At 42.7% G+C, this 16,305-nt stretch overlaps 1 protein-coding gene across 4 annotated transcripts; it reads left to right on the top strand.

Annotated features, from left to right (window-relative positions):
- Positions 1 to 1,259: 1,259 nt before the first annotated feature.
- On the top strand, positions 1,260 to 8,596 carry LIG4 (DNA ligase 4). Of its 4 annotated transcripts, none has more exons than XM_031684391.2 (2): positions 1,260 to 1,420; positions 4,784 to 8,596. In XM_031684391.2, exon 2 carries the CDS (start codon positions 4,933 to 4,935, stop codon positions 7,465 to 7,467), a length of 2,535 nt encoding a protein of 844 aa, XP_031540251.1. In that variant the 5' UTR covers positions 1,260 to 1,420; positions 4,784 to 4,932; the 3' UTR covers positions 7,468 to 8,596. The 4 variants fall into 4 exon arrangements, with proteins under 4 accessions (XP_031540251.1, XP_006215589.1, XP_015104423.1 ...); XM_006215527.4 differs by having other exon boundaries at positions 1,282 to 1,420; positions 4,704 to 8,596; XM_015248937.3 differs by lacking the exon at positions 1,260 to 1,420 and adding an exon at positions 1,436 to 1,571 and having other exon boundaries at positions 4,704 to 8,596.
- The last annotated feature ends 7,709 nt before the right edge of the window (positions 8,597 to 16,305 follow it).

Raw genomic sequence — 16,305 nt, 5'->3', positions numbered from 1 at the left:
TCCTCTAACTTGACACTGTTAGGTGCTCCTCCAAAGCAAATTGACAATTAAGCTAAATGGTTAAGTATGAAAATTACCTACAAAACAGCATCATGTGACTTTACAACCCATAGGTGATTTCCGAGAAATACTCAGATAACAGGTGAATTAGACATAACAATGAAATTAATTTTTGTGGGGCTAGGAGGAGCCCTAAATCCAACTTTACTACAAACTAGTACTGTGAATTAATATGTGTCGGTTCGTAAAAAGAGTTTTTTGTACATTAGATAACTCCTAAGGGCACTTAACAGCTCTAAAATGTTTTCTCAGAGCCTTTTGTAGCAAAATTTCACTTTCATTTTAAAGCAACAATATTTATGCGAAAATGAAATAATTATAAAAGTTGTCTCCTCTTACACTTCATGAATAATTTCCACCCCATTGTGGAGGAGGAGAAACCACAGCAGAATACTGGGAGAAATTAAAAGTTCCTGGAACATAAGGTTTGGGTTTGTTTTCATTTCTCAATCCTGATAGATAGCACAATTCCAATATGATAACAAGTGTTCAGTAAAGTTTTGTCGAATAATTTCGAATCCTTGAACAGATACTGGAAGAGTCCATAGTTGATTTCGGAGTATGCAACTGTTTACGGCTATATTATGAATTACATATTAGGTATTCTTATGAATTATGTATTATGCATGTATTAGGAAACAAACTCCCATCAAAGTTTCACCATCATAAAAAGTAGGAAAAACAGTCTTAGACAATTTTGCAAAAGTCTGTTTTTCCACCTAAATGACAGAGCAGACATTTTGGAAAGAAAGATGCCCTCTTCTCCCCTGAGCGCTTTCACAACTAGCCGGGGAAATGAGTGTTGGCAGCACTGTTTACACACTGGGAGCAGAACTCTGAGAGGCTGTCACTTGATAACCGCAATTTAAGCAGAGAGAGGGCTCAGGCTCAAAGCCCCAGTAGCGAGCAGTGGACAAAGTGTTTTGGGTTCTCAGCAACGAAATCCACTCTATTGAGTCAACCGCTAGCAAAAAGCACCTGCTGCTGCTGCTGCAGTCAACGGGAGAAGTGTTTGTAATGACACTGTAACCTTTGCTCCCTTGAGTCCTCAGCAGCCCAGCGAGGTGGGCGGTCCTCCCAGTGCCCGCCCAACCGTTTCGGCTCCTGCGCCAATCACCTCCCTGACGTCACAGCCTCTCGGCCGGCAGGTGGAGACGGCGCTTGCGCGCATCATCCTTATTAAGTCAGGGCCTCCCGGCCCGCATACAGCGCCTGCGCCTGCGCAGGGAACAGCTGGCGGAACCGGCCCTCCGCGCTCTGCTTCCGGCTTGGCGGCGCCGTCTGGGGCCCACGTCAGGTTGGAGGCTCGTGCGGCGGCTGGCGGGGCGGAGGGGGACTCGGATTGCGCAGAGGACCCAGGGTAAGCCTGGGAGGGCGGAGTTCGGGCAGGGGTGGCCAGGGAGGCGGGGCCGTGCCGCGTCTTCCCAGCTCAGCGAATGCTGCGGTCCAGTTCAGGCTCCTTGTTCTCCGGGACCGAAAGTCCTTGCCGTCGTCCGCCTCCGGGCCCCCAGGTGAGGGCACGACACCCCGGCGGCCGCGCTGCCTCGGAGGCCGGGCTCCAGTCCGCGGCGCTTGCTCTAGACCCCACCCTTGGGGCGTGGGGAGGAGGCTGCAGTTTCCCCGCCTCTGCCTCTCAGGACCCGTGTCGGGGCTTGAATTGCCCGATTCCCGCGGCCACCCCACCGGGGGAACGGGGGCTCAGAGAGACACTGGGCTTGCCCAGAGCCGGAGAATTCACTCGGGATCCGTTGAGGGCTTTGGCTGGGGCGGAGGAGTGATGTGGACCCTTCCTCCAGTGATTTTGCAGGCGTGTATGGCTTGAGGGGCGGGAGCGAGTGCGGGCTTGGAGCGAGTCCTGTTCTCTTCTTACGCCTTGCCTGTCGTTAACTTTCTGAATCCCACAGCCATCTCCCTTTTGCTCACCACTCACTTCTTTCTCCTGAGGTTCTCCCAGAATATCACAACGTTCTGTGAAAGGTAGGATTCTGTAAGCCCTTTGTCTTTTCGAGGGTTGCACGAAGGAAACTTCAGGGGTACCACTCTCTCTCCAATAAAGTAGCATTGAATCATCTCCCATGTTCACCGAACAAAGCCTTGCTAGTTTGTTTTGCTGTCATCAGGACGATAAAGGCAGCAGCTGAATGGACGATGAGTCATTATTGAGCTAACTGTTCATTCTCTTGAAAGCTTTGCTTATCATTGTCAGAATGAAGCGTCCCCTCTCTTCGTATAGGTTTAGTATTTTGTATTATTTTTGTTTTCAGTGTTGTTCGGATCAACATGCATTATAGTACTAAAATTGTTCAGGGGCTTATTAATTGCCAGGTACTGTGTTAAGCACCTTGTAAATTCTCAGATGTCATTCTAGTTTCTACATGGTTATAAACCCCGCTTTGCACTTAAGGAAACCAAAGCTTAGGGAAATTAAATAGTTGCCCCATGTCACACAGCTGTTAAGCGTCAGCGTCTACATTTAAACCCACATGTAGTGGACTCCAGAGCCTGAGCCCTAACCACAGACTTCTTTGTTTTGTTTTTTTTCACAAATAGAAACCATCAGCTAAAATGTTAAGAATCCAGGCAATGAAATTAAAGCATATGTAAAAAAAAAAGAAAACAGTGGAAATCCTAATATTTGAATTCTTTGTACAGTTTTAATAAGTAAAAATATTTTGTCTGTTCATTTTATAGTAACATTGGAATCCTTATCTTTATAGCAATCTTATGATGCATGTGTATTCACATGTGTATTATGTGGGTTTCAACATTATAAAAAGTAATTTGAGTCTTTGCCTGGGACTTGTTCAGGGAAACTTTGAGACCATATAGAGTGTACAGATGGACCAGAAACTGTATGCCAATCTTGAACAGTCAAAGAACTATTTCTGCACTTCATTACTTCATTTTATGTATAATTATATATAAATCATACACATGACATTATATCCGTCAAGTGCCAGCTGGAGGAAGCTTGTTTTGAGGTAGGGCAGTGAGCAGACCTGACCAGGTGGTGCAGTCAGTTATGCAAATGAGACACAGTGAGGGGAAGGAGTTCCTAGATTCAAAGATAAAAGACTGTGGATGTGGTTTCTTGTGGGTTTATCTCTTGGCCTAGAGGTTGGGTTTCCTTTGTCAGGAATCAGCCAGAGAAGTGAAGCTTGTTTTGCCCGCAGACCCCCGAATGCATGTTCCCAGTGCAGTCGTAGCTGCTGAGTGTTTGTGACCAAACTGAACCCCACCGCTCGTGCTGGGGGGCGGGGTGTGCCTACGTGTTGTGCTCAGTTCCTGGCCTTCCCTGGTGTGCTTTTCCAGGAATCAACACTAGGTATTCAATAATTCATTGCACAAACCAACCTACTCTGTGCCAGGAGCTAGGGGCACAAATTACAACACGATTTCTGACCTCAGGAGGCCGGCGCTTTGGTAAACGTGGATTGTGTCTAGCCGTTTGATTTCTCGTGTTAGACAGCAGGCAGTGTAGCCTTGTGCTGGTGCTGTGTGCTGCTCTGCTGTTTACCGGGGTGGGGGATCTCAGGTCTCTGCACCACAGGATCTCCCCGCTCCCTGGGGAGCTGCTCAGCCCCCTGCTCACAGGGCTGTGTAGGGATGTGCCAGCAGAGGTCTGAAACCACATGACAGAACTGGCTAAATTCCTAGAGGAGGTATTTTACTGAAACCTTTTTTTGGAAAAGTTCGTATATTTTAGTGTTACATACTTTAAACTATGTTATTTTGGCTCTGATACCTTACAGACTGTAATAGAACTTGCTTGGATATTTAAAACGTCAAAGAGATTTCATGTTTGTGGTGATCATTTTAGCGAATATTCTAGACCCTAGCCCAGCAAGGTCCCCATTATTTCCTCTCTGACTTTAGAAGGTACTTCAGTGAAAAGCTCTGTCTCATAAAATTTTACTTCTGTTATATTTTTGTTAAAGCACTTAGCATTTTATAGTTGTTCGTATTACATTCCTTTTTCTTTATCAGATGTATTCTTAAGGTGGAAACATACTGTCTTGCCCGTAACACAGTGCCTGGCTCGTATATAGTCAGCAAGCGGGTTGAGGATTACTGGAATATCAACCCAAAAAGTGTAGAAATTAATTTAAATTTATAAAACTCCAAGTAACTATGAAAATAGAGTTAAAAGAGATGGAGAAAGTGAGGATTTCATGGGGAGCTTACTTTGGTTTGGGTTCTGAGTGCTGGAGGCGTCTGGCGCAGCTAGCAGTGAAGGCGGCACAGCGAACAGTCACGGGCTTCGTCTGCGAGAAGAGGGTGCCTGTTTCGGGGAAAGGGCCCTATCCATGTAGGAGTTCAGTTCAGCCAAATTTCAATTTAGTGAGCTAGCGATTTGTTAAAAACATGATTTTAAGAAGTTTGTTTCTGGTGCTGGGTGGTGGTCTGAAAGAAAAAGAAATATAAGGAAAGCCTTTACCTCAGAAGCCCAGAAATGAAATGACATTGACACAAAGTAGTTGATTAGCATTCATTGTAGAGGTTGGAAAGAGACAGCATTTATAGCATTGATCTGCTTTCCTTTGGCAAACATGACCAGACGTTTATTATGAACCAGACACTCTCTGTACAGTAAACATTTAGTTGAATTTTATCTTTTACTTATTCTCCTTTTGCCTTATTAGATAAACCAGAAGATTCACCATCGCTTCTATGGCTGCCTCCCAAACTTCACAAACTGTTGCCTCTCACGTTCCTTTTGCAGATTTATGTTCAACTTTAGAACGAATACAGAAAAGTAAAGGACGGGCAGAAAAAATCAGACACTTCAAAGAATTTTTAGATTCTTGGAGAAAATTTCACGATGCCCTTCATAAGAACCAGAAAGATGTCACAGACTCGTTTTATCCAGCCATGAGACTTATCCTTCCTCAGCTGGAAAGAGAGAGAATGGCCTATGGAATCAAAGAGACTATGCTTGCTAAGCTTTACATTGAACTGCTTAACCTACCCAGAGAAGGAAAGGACGCCCTTAAGCTCCTGAATTACAGGACGCCTACTGGAGCTCGTGCAGACGCCGGAGACTTCGCGATGATTGCGTACTTTGTGTTGAAGCCCAGATGTTTGCAGAAAGGCAGTTTAACCGTCCAGCAAGTAAATGACATTTTAGACTCCATTGCCAGCAATAATTCTGCCAAAAGGAAGGACCTGGTAAAGAAGAGTGTTCTTCAGCTTATAACTCAGAGTTCAGCACTTGAACAGAAGTGGCTGATACGGATGATTGTAAAGGACCTCAAGCTTGGTTTTAGTCAGAAGACTATATTTTCTATTTTTCATAATGATGCGGAAGAGTTGCACAGTGTCACCACAGATTTGGAGAAAGTCTGTAGGCAGCTGCATGACCCTTTGGTCGGACTCAGTGACATTTCTATCACTTTATTCTCAGCCTTTAAACCAATGCTGGCTGCCATAGCGGATATTGAGCGAATCGAGAAGGACATGAAACACCAGAGTTTCTACATTGAAACCAAGCTAGACGGCGAGCGCATGCAGATGCACAAAGACGGAGATGTGTACCAGTACTTCTCACGAAACGGGTACAACTATGAGGACCAGTTTGGTGCTTCCCCACAGGAAGGCTCTCTGACGCCGTTCATTCACAGTACTTTCAAGCCAGACGTGCAGAACTGTATCCTGGACGGTGAGATGATGGCCTACAACCCTCATACACAAACATTTATGCAGAAGGGGAATAAATTTGATATTAAACGAATGGTTGAAGATTCTGATCTGCAAACTTGTTACTGTGTTTTTGATGTGTTGATGGTTAATAATAAAAAGCTAGGACATGAGACCCTGAGAAACAGGCATGAAATTCTGAATAGTGTTTTCACACCAATCCCAGGTAGAATAGAAATAGTGCAGAAGACACAAGCCCAGACTAAGAAAGAAGTAGTTGACGCTTTGAATGAAGCAATAGATAAAAGAGAAGAGGGAATCATGGTAAAGCATCCTCTTTCTATTTACAAGCCAGACAAACGAGGTGAAGGATGGTTAAAAATTAAACCAGAGTATGTTGACGAATTAATGGACAAACTGGACATCTTGATTGTCGGGGGCTATTGGGGTAAAGGTTCACGGGGTGGAATGATGTCTCATTTTTTGTGTGCTGTGGCAGAGAAGCCCACTTCTGGGGAAAAACCATCAGTGTTTCATACTCTCTGTCGTGTTGGCTCAGGTTACACCATGAAAGAGCTGTATGACCTGGGTTTGAAATTGGCCAAACACTGGATGCCTTTTCACAAGAAGGCTCCACCCAGCAACATTTTATGTGGAACAGAGAAGCCAGAGGTGTATATTGAACCTTGCCACTCGGTCATTGTTCAGGTTAAGGCCGCAGAGATTGTCCCCAGTGACATGTATAAAACTGGCTGCACGTTGCGTTTTCCACGAATTGAAAAGATAAGAGAAGACAAAGAGTGGCATGAGTGCACAACCCTGGATGAGCTGGAGCAACTTCGGGGGCAAGCATCTGGAAAGCTTGCGTCTAAACACCTTCACATAGGTGGTGATGACGAACCACAAGAGAAAAAGCGCAAAGCTGCCCCCAAGGTTAAGAAAGTCATTGGAATTATCGAGCACCTAAAAGCACCTAACCTCTCTAACATAAGTAAAGTTTCTAATATATTTGAAGATGTGGAGTTTTGTGTTATGAGTGGAACAGACGGCCACCCAAAGCCTGATCTGGAGAACAGAATTGCAGAATTTGGTGGTTATATAGTACAGAATCCAGGCCCAGACACATACTGCGTGATCGCAGGGGCTCAGAACATTAGAGTGAAAAACATAATTTCTTCAAATAAGCATGATGTCGTCAAGCCTGAGTGGCTTTTAGAGTGTTTCCAGACCAAACGCTGTGTGCCCTGGCAGCCTCGCGTCATGATTCACATGTGCCCATCAACAAGAGAGCATTTTGCCCGTGAGTATGACTGCTATGGTGATAGTTATTTTGTTGACACAGATTTGAACCAGCTGAAGGAAGTGTTCTCAGGAATGAAAGATCCTGGGGGACAGACTCCTGGAGAGACGGCCGCTGTGATCGCCGACTTGGAACACCGCTATTCCTGGGACAGCTCTCATCTCAGTATGTTTCGAAGCCACACTGTTTATTTGGACTTGTACACTGTTATTAATGACTTAAGTACCAAAATCGAGGGAACAAGATTAGCAATAACAGCCTTGGAGCTTCGATTTCACGGAGCAAAAGTGGTTTCTTGTTTAGCCGAGGGCGTATCACATGTAATCGTTGGGGAAGATCGTAGTCGTGTTGCAGATTTTAAAGCTTTTCGAAGAGCTCTTAAGAGAAAGTTTAAAATCCTACAAGAATGTTGGGTAACTGAATCAATAGACAAGTGTGAATTACAGGAGGAAGATCAGTATTTGGTTTAAAGCTAGCTTTCCTAGTGAGGAAAGCTGCCTGTCTGGCCGGCTTGTTACAACAGGCTGGAATGATAAAATATTAAATCGCATTTTATTTTTAATCTCTTAAAATCTGTGCTGAAACAGTATTATTAACTATAGAAACACAATCACTTTAACTTCTGATATAGGAAAGACACTGAATGGCCTAAAGTCAGAAAGAAAAAAAATTTTTTTAACAGTATAGTATTTGATGATTTTTTATCACCAAGATGAAATAAACAGTTTAAAATTATAATCTCCCTACAGAAACCTAGAATTTTGACTCAGATATTAATAAAATACATTTAGAAGCTTTTAAAGTCATTAAAAGCATTGACCTAACCAGGATTTTTCTGAAAGTCAAAAATTTTAATAATAGTTCCTATCTAATAAAAGCATTGCAAGGAAAAAATCGGAATTGTTACAGTTGGGCTTGTAAAAATCTATTTTTTTAAATTGAAGGCTAAAATTCCTCTTTGATATGTGAGATGTAAACTTTTTTAAAGTTAAGTTCAAGCTTATGAATAAATACCTTATTAATGCTGCTGTTAGGTAAATCACGGGAAGTTGAATAAGATTTAATGGTTTAAAAACTTAACATTACATCAGTTTGCTTTTTAAAATCTCTTGCAGTTTTAAAAGTACTTAGCCCATGTTTATTTTCTAAAACAGAGCGGCTTTAAAGAAAACGTTTTATGTTAATTTGTACCTCGTTATAAATAGCATTCACAAAGAGTGGTTTTCCTAGGTATCAAACAGGTGTCGGAGTGGCCTGTGTGTTGTAGTTTTCTGTACAGAGAAGTAATAGCTTTGACTTTTTACAGTGACTTTTATTTATCCTTGGGTTATTTAAAGTGTGGATAGTATGTGTGTACATGTATATATTATGCCTAGATTTACATACCAAACATATAAATACCAAAATATAACAGATTTTGGAATATAGCCTATACATTTTGAAAAATATGTTTTCATGACACCAATGAAATACTTGGAATTTGGTACCTGAGAAATAATGTGTAGATTATTTGTAGGTAATTAGAAATTTTATCCAAACAGTGGAACAAATGTATGTTTTGTTATATTTCTTAATTTAAATAAAATATTTAATGTACTATTAAAACAATTTCTTGTACTTATTTTAAAACAATTTAGAATACTTCAGCCAGATAGACTATGGTATCACTGTAATTTTTAACTGATTCAAGTCAGTTCCTATTTAAGGTCCTTTGTATTTCATATTACTAAATGAGCTTTATTAAAAAATTTTAACTTGTATATTTTTATATAATGTCTATTGAGAAAAATGACAAAATGTAAGTATGTGTAGTGTAGGGAAAAGAAACATAATTTTACCACCAAAGATAATAACATTTACTATTCTAGGTTATTGATGGTAAGGAAAGTAGAAAATATGTATTTGTAGTGTAACAAGTAAGTATAAAATAAACTTCCGTCAGGAAGAGAGAATCGTCTTCTGAAGAGGTGTGCTTGGAACACTGAAGGAGGAGGGGACACCCGCCTGGGAGGCCGGGTTAACCCCGGAAACCTGGTGGTTCCAGAGTGTCATGTCGGGGGGGTTGCCTTCAAAGGAACAGGTAATTCCTTTGATACTTGAAACACTTCGGGACATAGAAAAAACATGACGTCTTCCCAAATAACTTTTTAGTGTTTCAAACCCTTGACATTGACACCTAACAAAAATAGCACGGATTTTAGAGAAACCAAAACGTTCATACATTATTCGTGGGAGTATAAAACAGTAGCACTTTGAAAAGCTGGTAGTTTTTACATTAAATTATATACCTAGTCTGTGACTAGGCAAATTCACTTCTATATATCTACACAAGGGAAAGGAAATGCTGTATTTACCAAGTGACTTCTACAGAAACGTTCAAAACTACTTATAATAGCCAAACTGGAAACAATAGGAGAATGAATAAATAAATGACGGTGTATTTACGGAGTGGGACTTCGCAGCAACAGCACCAAAGCGGCTGCCGCTGCACACCATCACACGTCTGCGTCCGCACTGGTGAGGGACGAAACCGGATGCCAGGCAGTGCGTGTCACACGGCCCAATTTACGTGAGCTTCGGGAACCCCCAGAACGACCGTGGCGACAAATCAGAACAGCTTTGCCTCTGGGGAGGGAGGCCGACTGGAAAGGAGCAAAGGGAGCTTTCTGGAGTGATAGAGATAACGTATTTTGGTTGGGGTGTGCTTACACCAATATACATCTCAAAGCTCGAACTTACCACTTGCATATTTTACTCTGTAAATTGTATTTAGATAAAATTATTTAACATTAAAAGCAACTGGTGACTACATAGTTACATACAGACAAAAGTGTTCAATAACATTTTTGAAAAGTAAATATTGCAAGAAGAGCAATAAAATATTTCTAAGTAATGGCCAATTCCCATGAATATGAGGATGATCTAATATTAAATATAGTAGGCCATTTAACTATTAACAGATTAAAAGCAACAATTAAAAATTAGTACATGCAATTCAACAGCATTCTTCCTTCCGGAAATAAAAATAAGCAAAATAGAACTAAAATGTGATGAGGCTTCCAAAAAGTCGGTGGCTTTTGAAATTTAATGGTGGCAGTGGGAGAACAGATTTTGAATCTACAAATTTGCACATAGAAACCAGAAAGAACGAGATCGTAGCGAAACACCGAGGGTGACATTCACAACAGGACCAGGTAATGAGGTGACCCCGAGAATCCGAACACACAAGAGGTGAGGGAAACAGGAGAGTTCAAGACTTGCAGTATTTGTGTGAAGAAGGCAGAGGGACTGCGTAGGTCCTGAAGGTCCCGAGAACACCAGGAACTACATAAATAGTCAGTAGGTCTTTACTGGACAGCACCGAAGTTCAGACAGAAAACCCACTGAAACTGGGAAGGGTTTCATGCAGCACAAGAGCAGGTGAGGAAGAGACCCCACCCGAACCTGGAGGCACAATCCAGATAATTCTCAAAACTGAGCCACCAGCAGCCCTTCCAGGACTGGGAATGGGATTTAAAAATGGGCAAAATAGGGACAATAGAGACAAAGGAAATCAAAGGTCCAGATAAAGGTGGGGAGTGAAAGGAAGCCAGCGTTTTCGGAGAGCAAGCCACCAGCGCGAAGTTCGGCTAGTGAGAGTTCTGTGACGTTAGAAAAGTGACCCTCAAGTTAATCTCCTCTAAAAATGGGCCACCACTAAGTACTGAGACAATGTACAAAGCATCACATCGTGATCAAAAGCCAAACACGACACTGCCCTGGCACAGGGTTATTGCTCAAACAAGAGCAGGTGTTGTGTTATGTCAGAGTTAGAGTATTTCCTGCTATGCGATGAGACCAATAAACGAACTGAAACTCATGCGTTCTCAAGAACATCAGTAGTTGAAATTTCGTTACTCGGTTTTGATTAACGCTTGTAAAGCCGTCAATGCTCCAGGTCGTCTTAATGAAGAGCAGCACCGCTTCTGAGATGTCTCCACTTGCTGATGGAGGAATCGCAGCTCTCGCTAAGTTGAAGGTACACCCTTGCAAGAAATCGAAGTGAAGTGAATTCAGCGAATAATTCAAGCCTTCAAATTATTACAAAATGTGCATCATAACACTTAAAGGCAAAAATACCATTCAGCACTATGCATTCTCTAGCTTTTATGTTTATATAATTTGAGTAAGGTACCTCCTCTTCCTTGATTCTAATAATGGTTTTTACAATGATTGGGGCAAGAGTTTTAGGGTGAGGGGCGCAGTGGTTTCAGTCCCACAAGAAAAGTAAGAGTAATTATGATAATTTCCCCCTCCGTCTCCTTCTGTAGATGACTTCCCGTCACCCGGAAATGTGGCACCGCTGACCCGCTGGGGAGGCGCTGAGAGGCGGCAGGGGACCCGCAGGGTCGGCCTCAGGCAGGGAGCGTCTTCCCGCCCGACCGCGTGGGGGGCTCCGGCCTTTACAAACATGTTTCCTCCTGAAGCCAGTGATTGCTTTAATGTCTTTGGCTGTTTGTATGAACTGATAAATAAGATAATGTTCCCTTGAAAATGGAGTCATTTAAAAGCCTCTGGGTAAAAATTCAGCAATTTTAAGCTGAACGCCCCCCTGCGGATGTGGAGATGAGGACCGTTATTCGGTCTCCGATTGTTTTTATTGTTAGCAGCATAGAACTTCATTTTCCCCATAATGCATCTTCAGTGAAAGGAGGAAAAATAAGGTACATTGGGTAAAATAAAACAAGTAATATGAGCGTACAAGTAATAATATTATAAATGCCTATAAGGTAATTGTCACCAGATTAATAAACTTTATTCATCTGATAAACTTCCTGTGTGTCATACCGAGTTTTTTCTAGCAGTTCCAAAACAGAGTTGAACAGAAGAGAAGCTATACCGACAATCATATCCAGCTTGCCTTTTATTTATTGGCAGTAGTGCACTATTTATAACCCCAGCATTTTTATTTGTAGAATAGTGCTTGCAAATAAGAACTCCAAACATTCTCTCTAGCCTCTTAGAGAAAAAAATACCCAAACAAACAAAAAACCCACAACAATTAAAAAAAAGTAATCCACTTGATTTTTTGAAGTACAATTTATAAAAACTAAAAATCAGGAAATGAAAGTAATTTTTATTTATTCTCGATGCTGAAACAGTTCATTTTAGCATATTTTAATATATGATAGATTTCCAAATGTGATAAAGTATGCTACTTTTAAATTTCTGCCAAGTACTCTCATAATTCATTTAAAGAAAACTAAAATGAATTTACTTAATAAAAAAACAAAAATTGGACTTAAATATTATGAGTCTTGCTCTAGTCACCACTGCCCTGTAGCAAGTCAACCTAGACCTGAGCGGCGCAGTGCGGTACAGGGGTTCAGACCCAACACGACACACGTGGCTTGTCTTGGTTGCACGTGTCTGGAGACTGAGCTGGAAGAGTCTTTCCCTCTCCCTTTCTTGGCCTTAAAGAAGTTAAGTGGCCGTAGATCCCCCAGCCTCAAAAAACTGCACGCTGGCAACAGCCCCGGGAGTGGGGAAGCGACGGTTCCTGAGTGTCTTCTTCACATGAAAAACTAGCAATAGAAAACGAATACATACTTTTGGTTCTGCAGCGGGTTCTGCTCAACAATTACCTAACAAGTGGCCTTGGAAACGGGTACTGGGGGAAGTCTGGACGACATCTGAGGAGCACAATACAGAACTCACAAGCAGACTGGCAGTAGGAATCTGGATTGCAGGGACACTGCCTGCCAACCAGGGCTCAGAGGCGGTGAGGAACAAGCACTGGAACCCGGAGGGAGGGGGATCGCTGTCCTGCAGTGGCAGAAGCTCTGCGAAGTTGCCTCCTGGAATCATGTAAACAGAGCGTGTAGGTGGTGACCTTGGAGATCGAGCTAAGGAGGTTTACGCGCAGTGCTGATGATGCCACTTGGCTTCTCGCTGCTTATAGGAAAATGCAAAAGGATTCAAACAAAAATCTGCATTTTTGTTGGTTTTTTGTGGAGGATAAGAGGTTCACAGTAGCTTTAATATAACTGGTAATTTCCCTCAGAACCAGACAAAAATCTGTTTCTACCTGATAAGCAGAAAGAAACAATTTGATGATTTTTTAAAAAAAATGTTCAGCCTCTCCAGATCGCAAAGCTGCTGAAATTAAGAGATTGCTTCAGACGTGTCTTATACAGTAAAAGCTGAAGGTGTGATTGTGCAAAGTTTGCTCTAGCCTCACAAATACCTAAAGATCCGATATGCAACTTCACAAAGGGTTGTTTCCAGGCATCCTCTCAGATCCTCTCAAACTGTATCTAGGACTTGTAGCAAGGTTCAGTATGTTATTTGTCTCTGAGCATCTCAGCAGGAGGTCAAAGTGAAGGTCCCAACTTGCACAGATCTGTCAAGTGAGTTCTGCCTAAAGGAGTGAACCCCACTGAAACTCTCAGGAGACCCACAAGATTCTTGAGAAAATTATTTCAGCAGAAACACTGCCAGCTTAGCCTGAAAGGAACAGAGAGTTTAAAATGAAAAGAGACGGAGGGAAAACGTCAAAGTTCTGCTGGCAAGAAGCAGCCTCAGAAGCCTGCACAGCTGCAAACATATGCCTTCTCTCCTGAAAATAAAAGATGACTCAGAGGGCAGAGCCAAGAGTCCAGAGAGCCACAGAGAATTATTCCAAGCTTTGAAAGCGAATCCAGGAACTCCCAACATCCACTTGGCTGGATTTCAGACCTGCTATGGGCAGAGACTCCTTTCTCCCCTGCATTTCCCCTCCCTTCTGAAGGGGAGTGTCTACAGCTATTACCTTAGGCCTCACCATCACGTGTTGGGTGTACTGCGTGCAGATAACTTGTGCCTTCTGTTTTGCAGGTCCATGGATGGAGAGCTGGGCGTAACAGCTCTTAACCAGGAACCTCATCTGCACCTGAACCTGATGTGACAACGAGTTTTGTATTTTGCTGATATTATAATGGGGTGAGACTCTTGCGAACCTAAGGAGGGGGCAAGATAGACAGCATTCCATAATTACAGTGCCCTTAGTTGCAGACTTGCCCCAGCCTCTCTCTCCTCCCTTCTCCTCTCCTCCTCCCTTCTTATTCTCCTCCTCCCTTCTTCCTCTCCTTTTCTCTCCCCCTCTTTCTCTCTCCTTTCTGACTTGCATAGACATGAGCTGTGATGGACCCTATAGCAGCAAGAAACTGAATGCTGCCGGGGGCGGGGCGTGGGGGGGGGAAGCAGACACTTCCTCAATGAGTCTCCAGTTGAAAACTCAGCAGTTGATAATGAATACACATCTCATCATGCTCTCCTCTCTCTGAAACGCTTCAATGATTAAATGATAACGTGTGTCAAAGTGCTCACCAGCGTTTAGTGCATCCAAGGCGCTAAAGAAATACTTCCTTTTTCTCCTTCATTTGCTCTATAATAGAAAAAAATCCAAATGCATTGGACTACATTTGGTACCTGACCTCAAACCAATCTTTCAGTCTTATCTCTCTGCTTAGCCCATTCCAGCCAAGCTGGCTTACTACACTTCAGCCTTTCAACTTCCGTGCCTACCCGGCTGGTTCTATTTGAAATGCCTCTGTGAGCCTCTACTATGACAGTCCTCGAATTTCAAATCCTATTCATCTTTCAAGCCACAGCTCATATGCCACTGCTACCATATGCTCTACCCTAGTGCCCTAGTCATGACAAACCTCTTTCTCCCCACCACCCAGAAATTCAGAATTTTCGGTGTTCCTTATGATTTCCTGCCTCATCATCTGTTTGTCTGATGTTATCTTTTGGATCAGCTCTTTGAGGATATGAATCGTGTGTTGTGGGTCTTTCGTGTGTCGGTGTGTCTTGGGTTTACTGAGTGCCTCGCAGTTTGTTTGGAGTACGTCCACCCAGTGTTGCCGCGCCGATTTTCTTTAGACTTTCTGCTTCCGTTCTCCGTGATATCACTGCTGTTTTTTAGAGAATTTATTCTGACACACATGAAAATAACAGCGTCCACTGCTGAAAAAACTTCTTGCTGGAAAAATCATACCTACAGACAGAACTCAGCTGTTGACAGCATGGAGCCTGGAATCAAAGTGCCTGAGTTTGAACCCAGACTTCTCTATTTGGGCAAATTATGCAGCCTTTCTGGGCCCCAGTTTCCTCTTGCATAAAACAGAGTAACGATGGTACCTGGTTTATCCAGTTGTGAGGACTAAGTGTGTGTGTGTGTTCCTGACGTATTAGAACCGTGTTTAGAACACTCCATCTTACCGTTACTTTTGTGTGTAGTGTAGAAGGAAAAATAACAGGTGCAGAGGCCCCGTGATACACAGCGGTAACAGAATGCGAAGGGCAGGGCAGCCCTGCATCTGTAGGGAAAACCTGGCAACGGGCATTCCCCATCATTTTTCGCCCTTTCTCCTACAAGGCGGCTCACAGCTAGGGATGGGTTTGCCCTTCGGGGGTCTGGCAACATCTGCAGACTTTCTGACTGTCAAGACGTGGGTGGTGTGACTGGCATCCTGTGGGCAAAGGCCAAGGATGCAGTTAAATACCCGACAGGGAACAGAAAAGCCCCCGCATAATTACCCAGACCACAATGTCGATAAAGCTGAGATTGAGAAAACCTGTCCTAGAATCATCTAAAATGTAATGAAAGAAGACATTATACTACTTGTGAGAAACTCCAAAAGACCATGCACAACCACAGCTTTATTGCAAGCCAGGTTTTCATTCATAAAACAAACGCTAATTCCTGCTTACTTCCTTTACGAGGGTGAGTCTGTGGGTTAATTAGTGTTTGCAAAGTCCTTTGATGATGTCAAGTCCTGCGTAAATGCTATTTATTATTAATTAGCACTCTGGAAGACCACACTGTGACACTCCTGGCTCGCTACCACAGCCCAGCCTCACAGACCCCAGTGACACTGAATGATTTTTGATAAGTTGGAACGTTTATAATGAGAAAGACAGGCGTCAGGGGCATAAGCTGGTTTCAGGTAGCTGGGATACGGCGCTGTATAAACTGGCTCATTAAGATCAAGAAAACTGTGGGTTTTACTTTGGGATAAGTTTGCTAGATTGGAACAATTTCTTCCAATTTTACAACACTGTATGGAGGGGGGAGGGGGGAGGGAGCAAGAATCCACAATACATTTTTACTGAATATGAAGAAGTAAAATTAATTTATAGAAAAATTCTACTATTTATATTTATAAGTTGATTTTCTCTGGCCCATGAGTCACTGTGTAATTTGGACTGGGTCTAATAAAATGAAGACAATAAAGTGATTTGCAAAAAGCTAAAGAAACCAAGAAACTGGGTATAAGACATTC

The sequence above is a fragment of the Vicugna pacos genome, chromosome 14 (genome assembly GCF_048564905.1).
Source record: "Vicugna pacos chromosome 14, VicPac4, whole genome shotgun sequence".
NCBI lineage: Eukaryota > Metazoa > Chordata > Mammalia > Artiodactyla > Camelidae > Vicugna > Vicugna pacos.
This window is presented reverse-complemented; position numbering and strand designations above follow the sequence as displayed.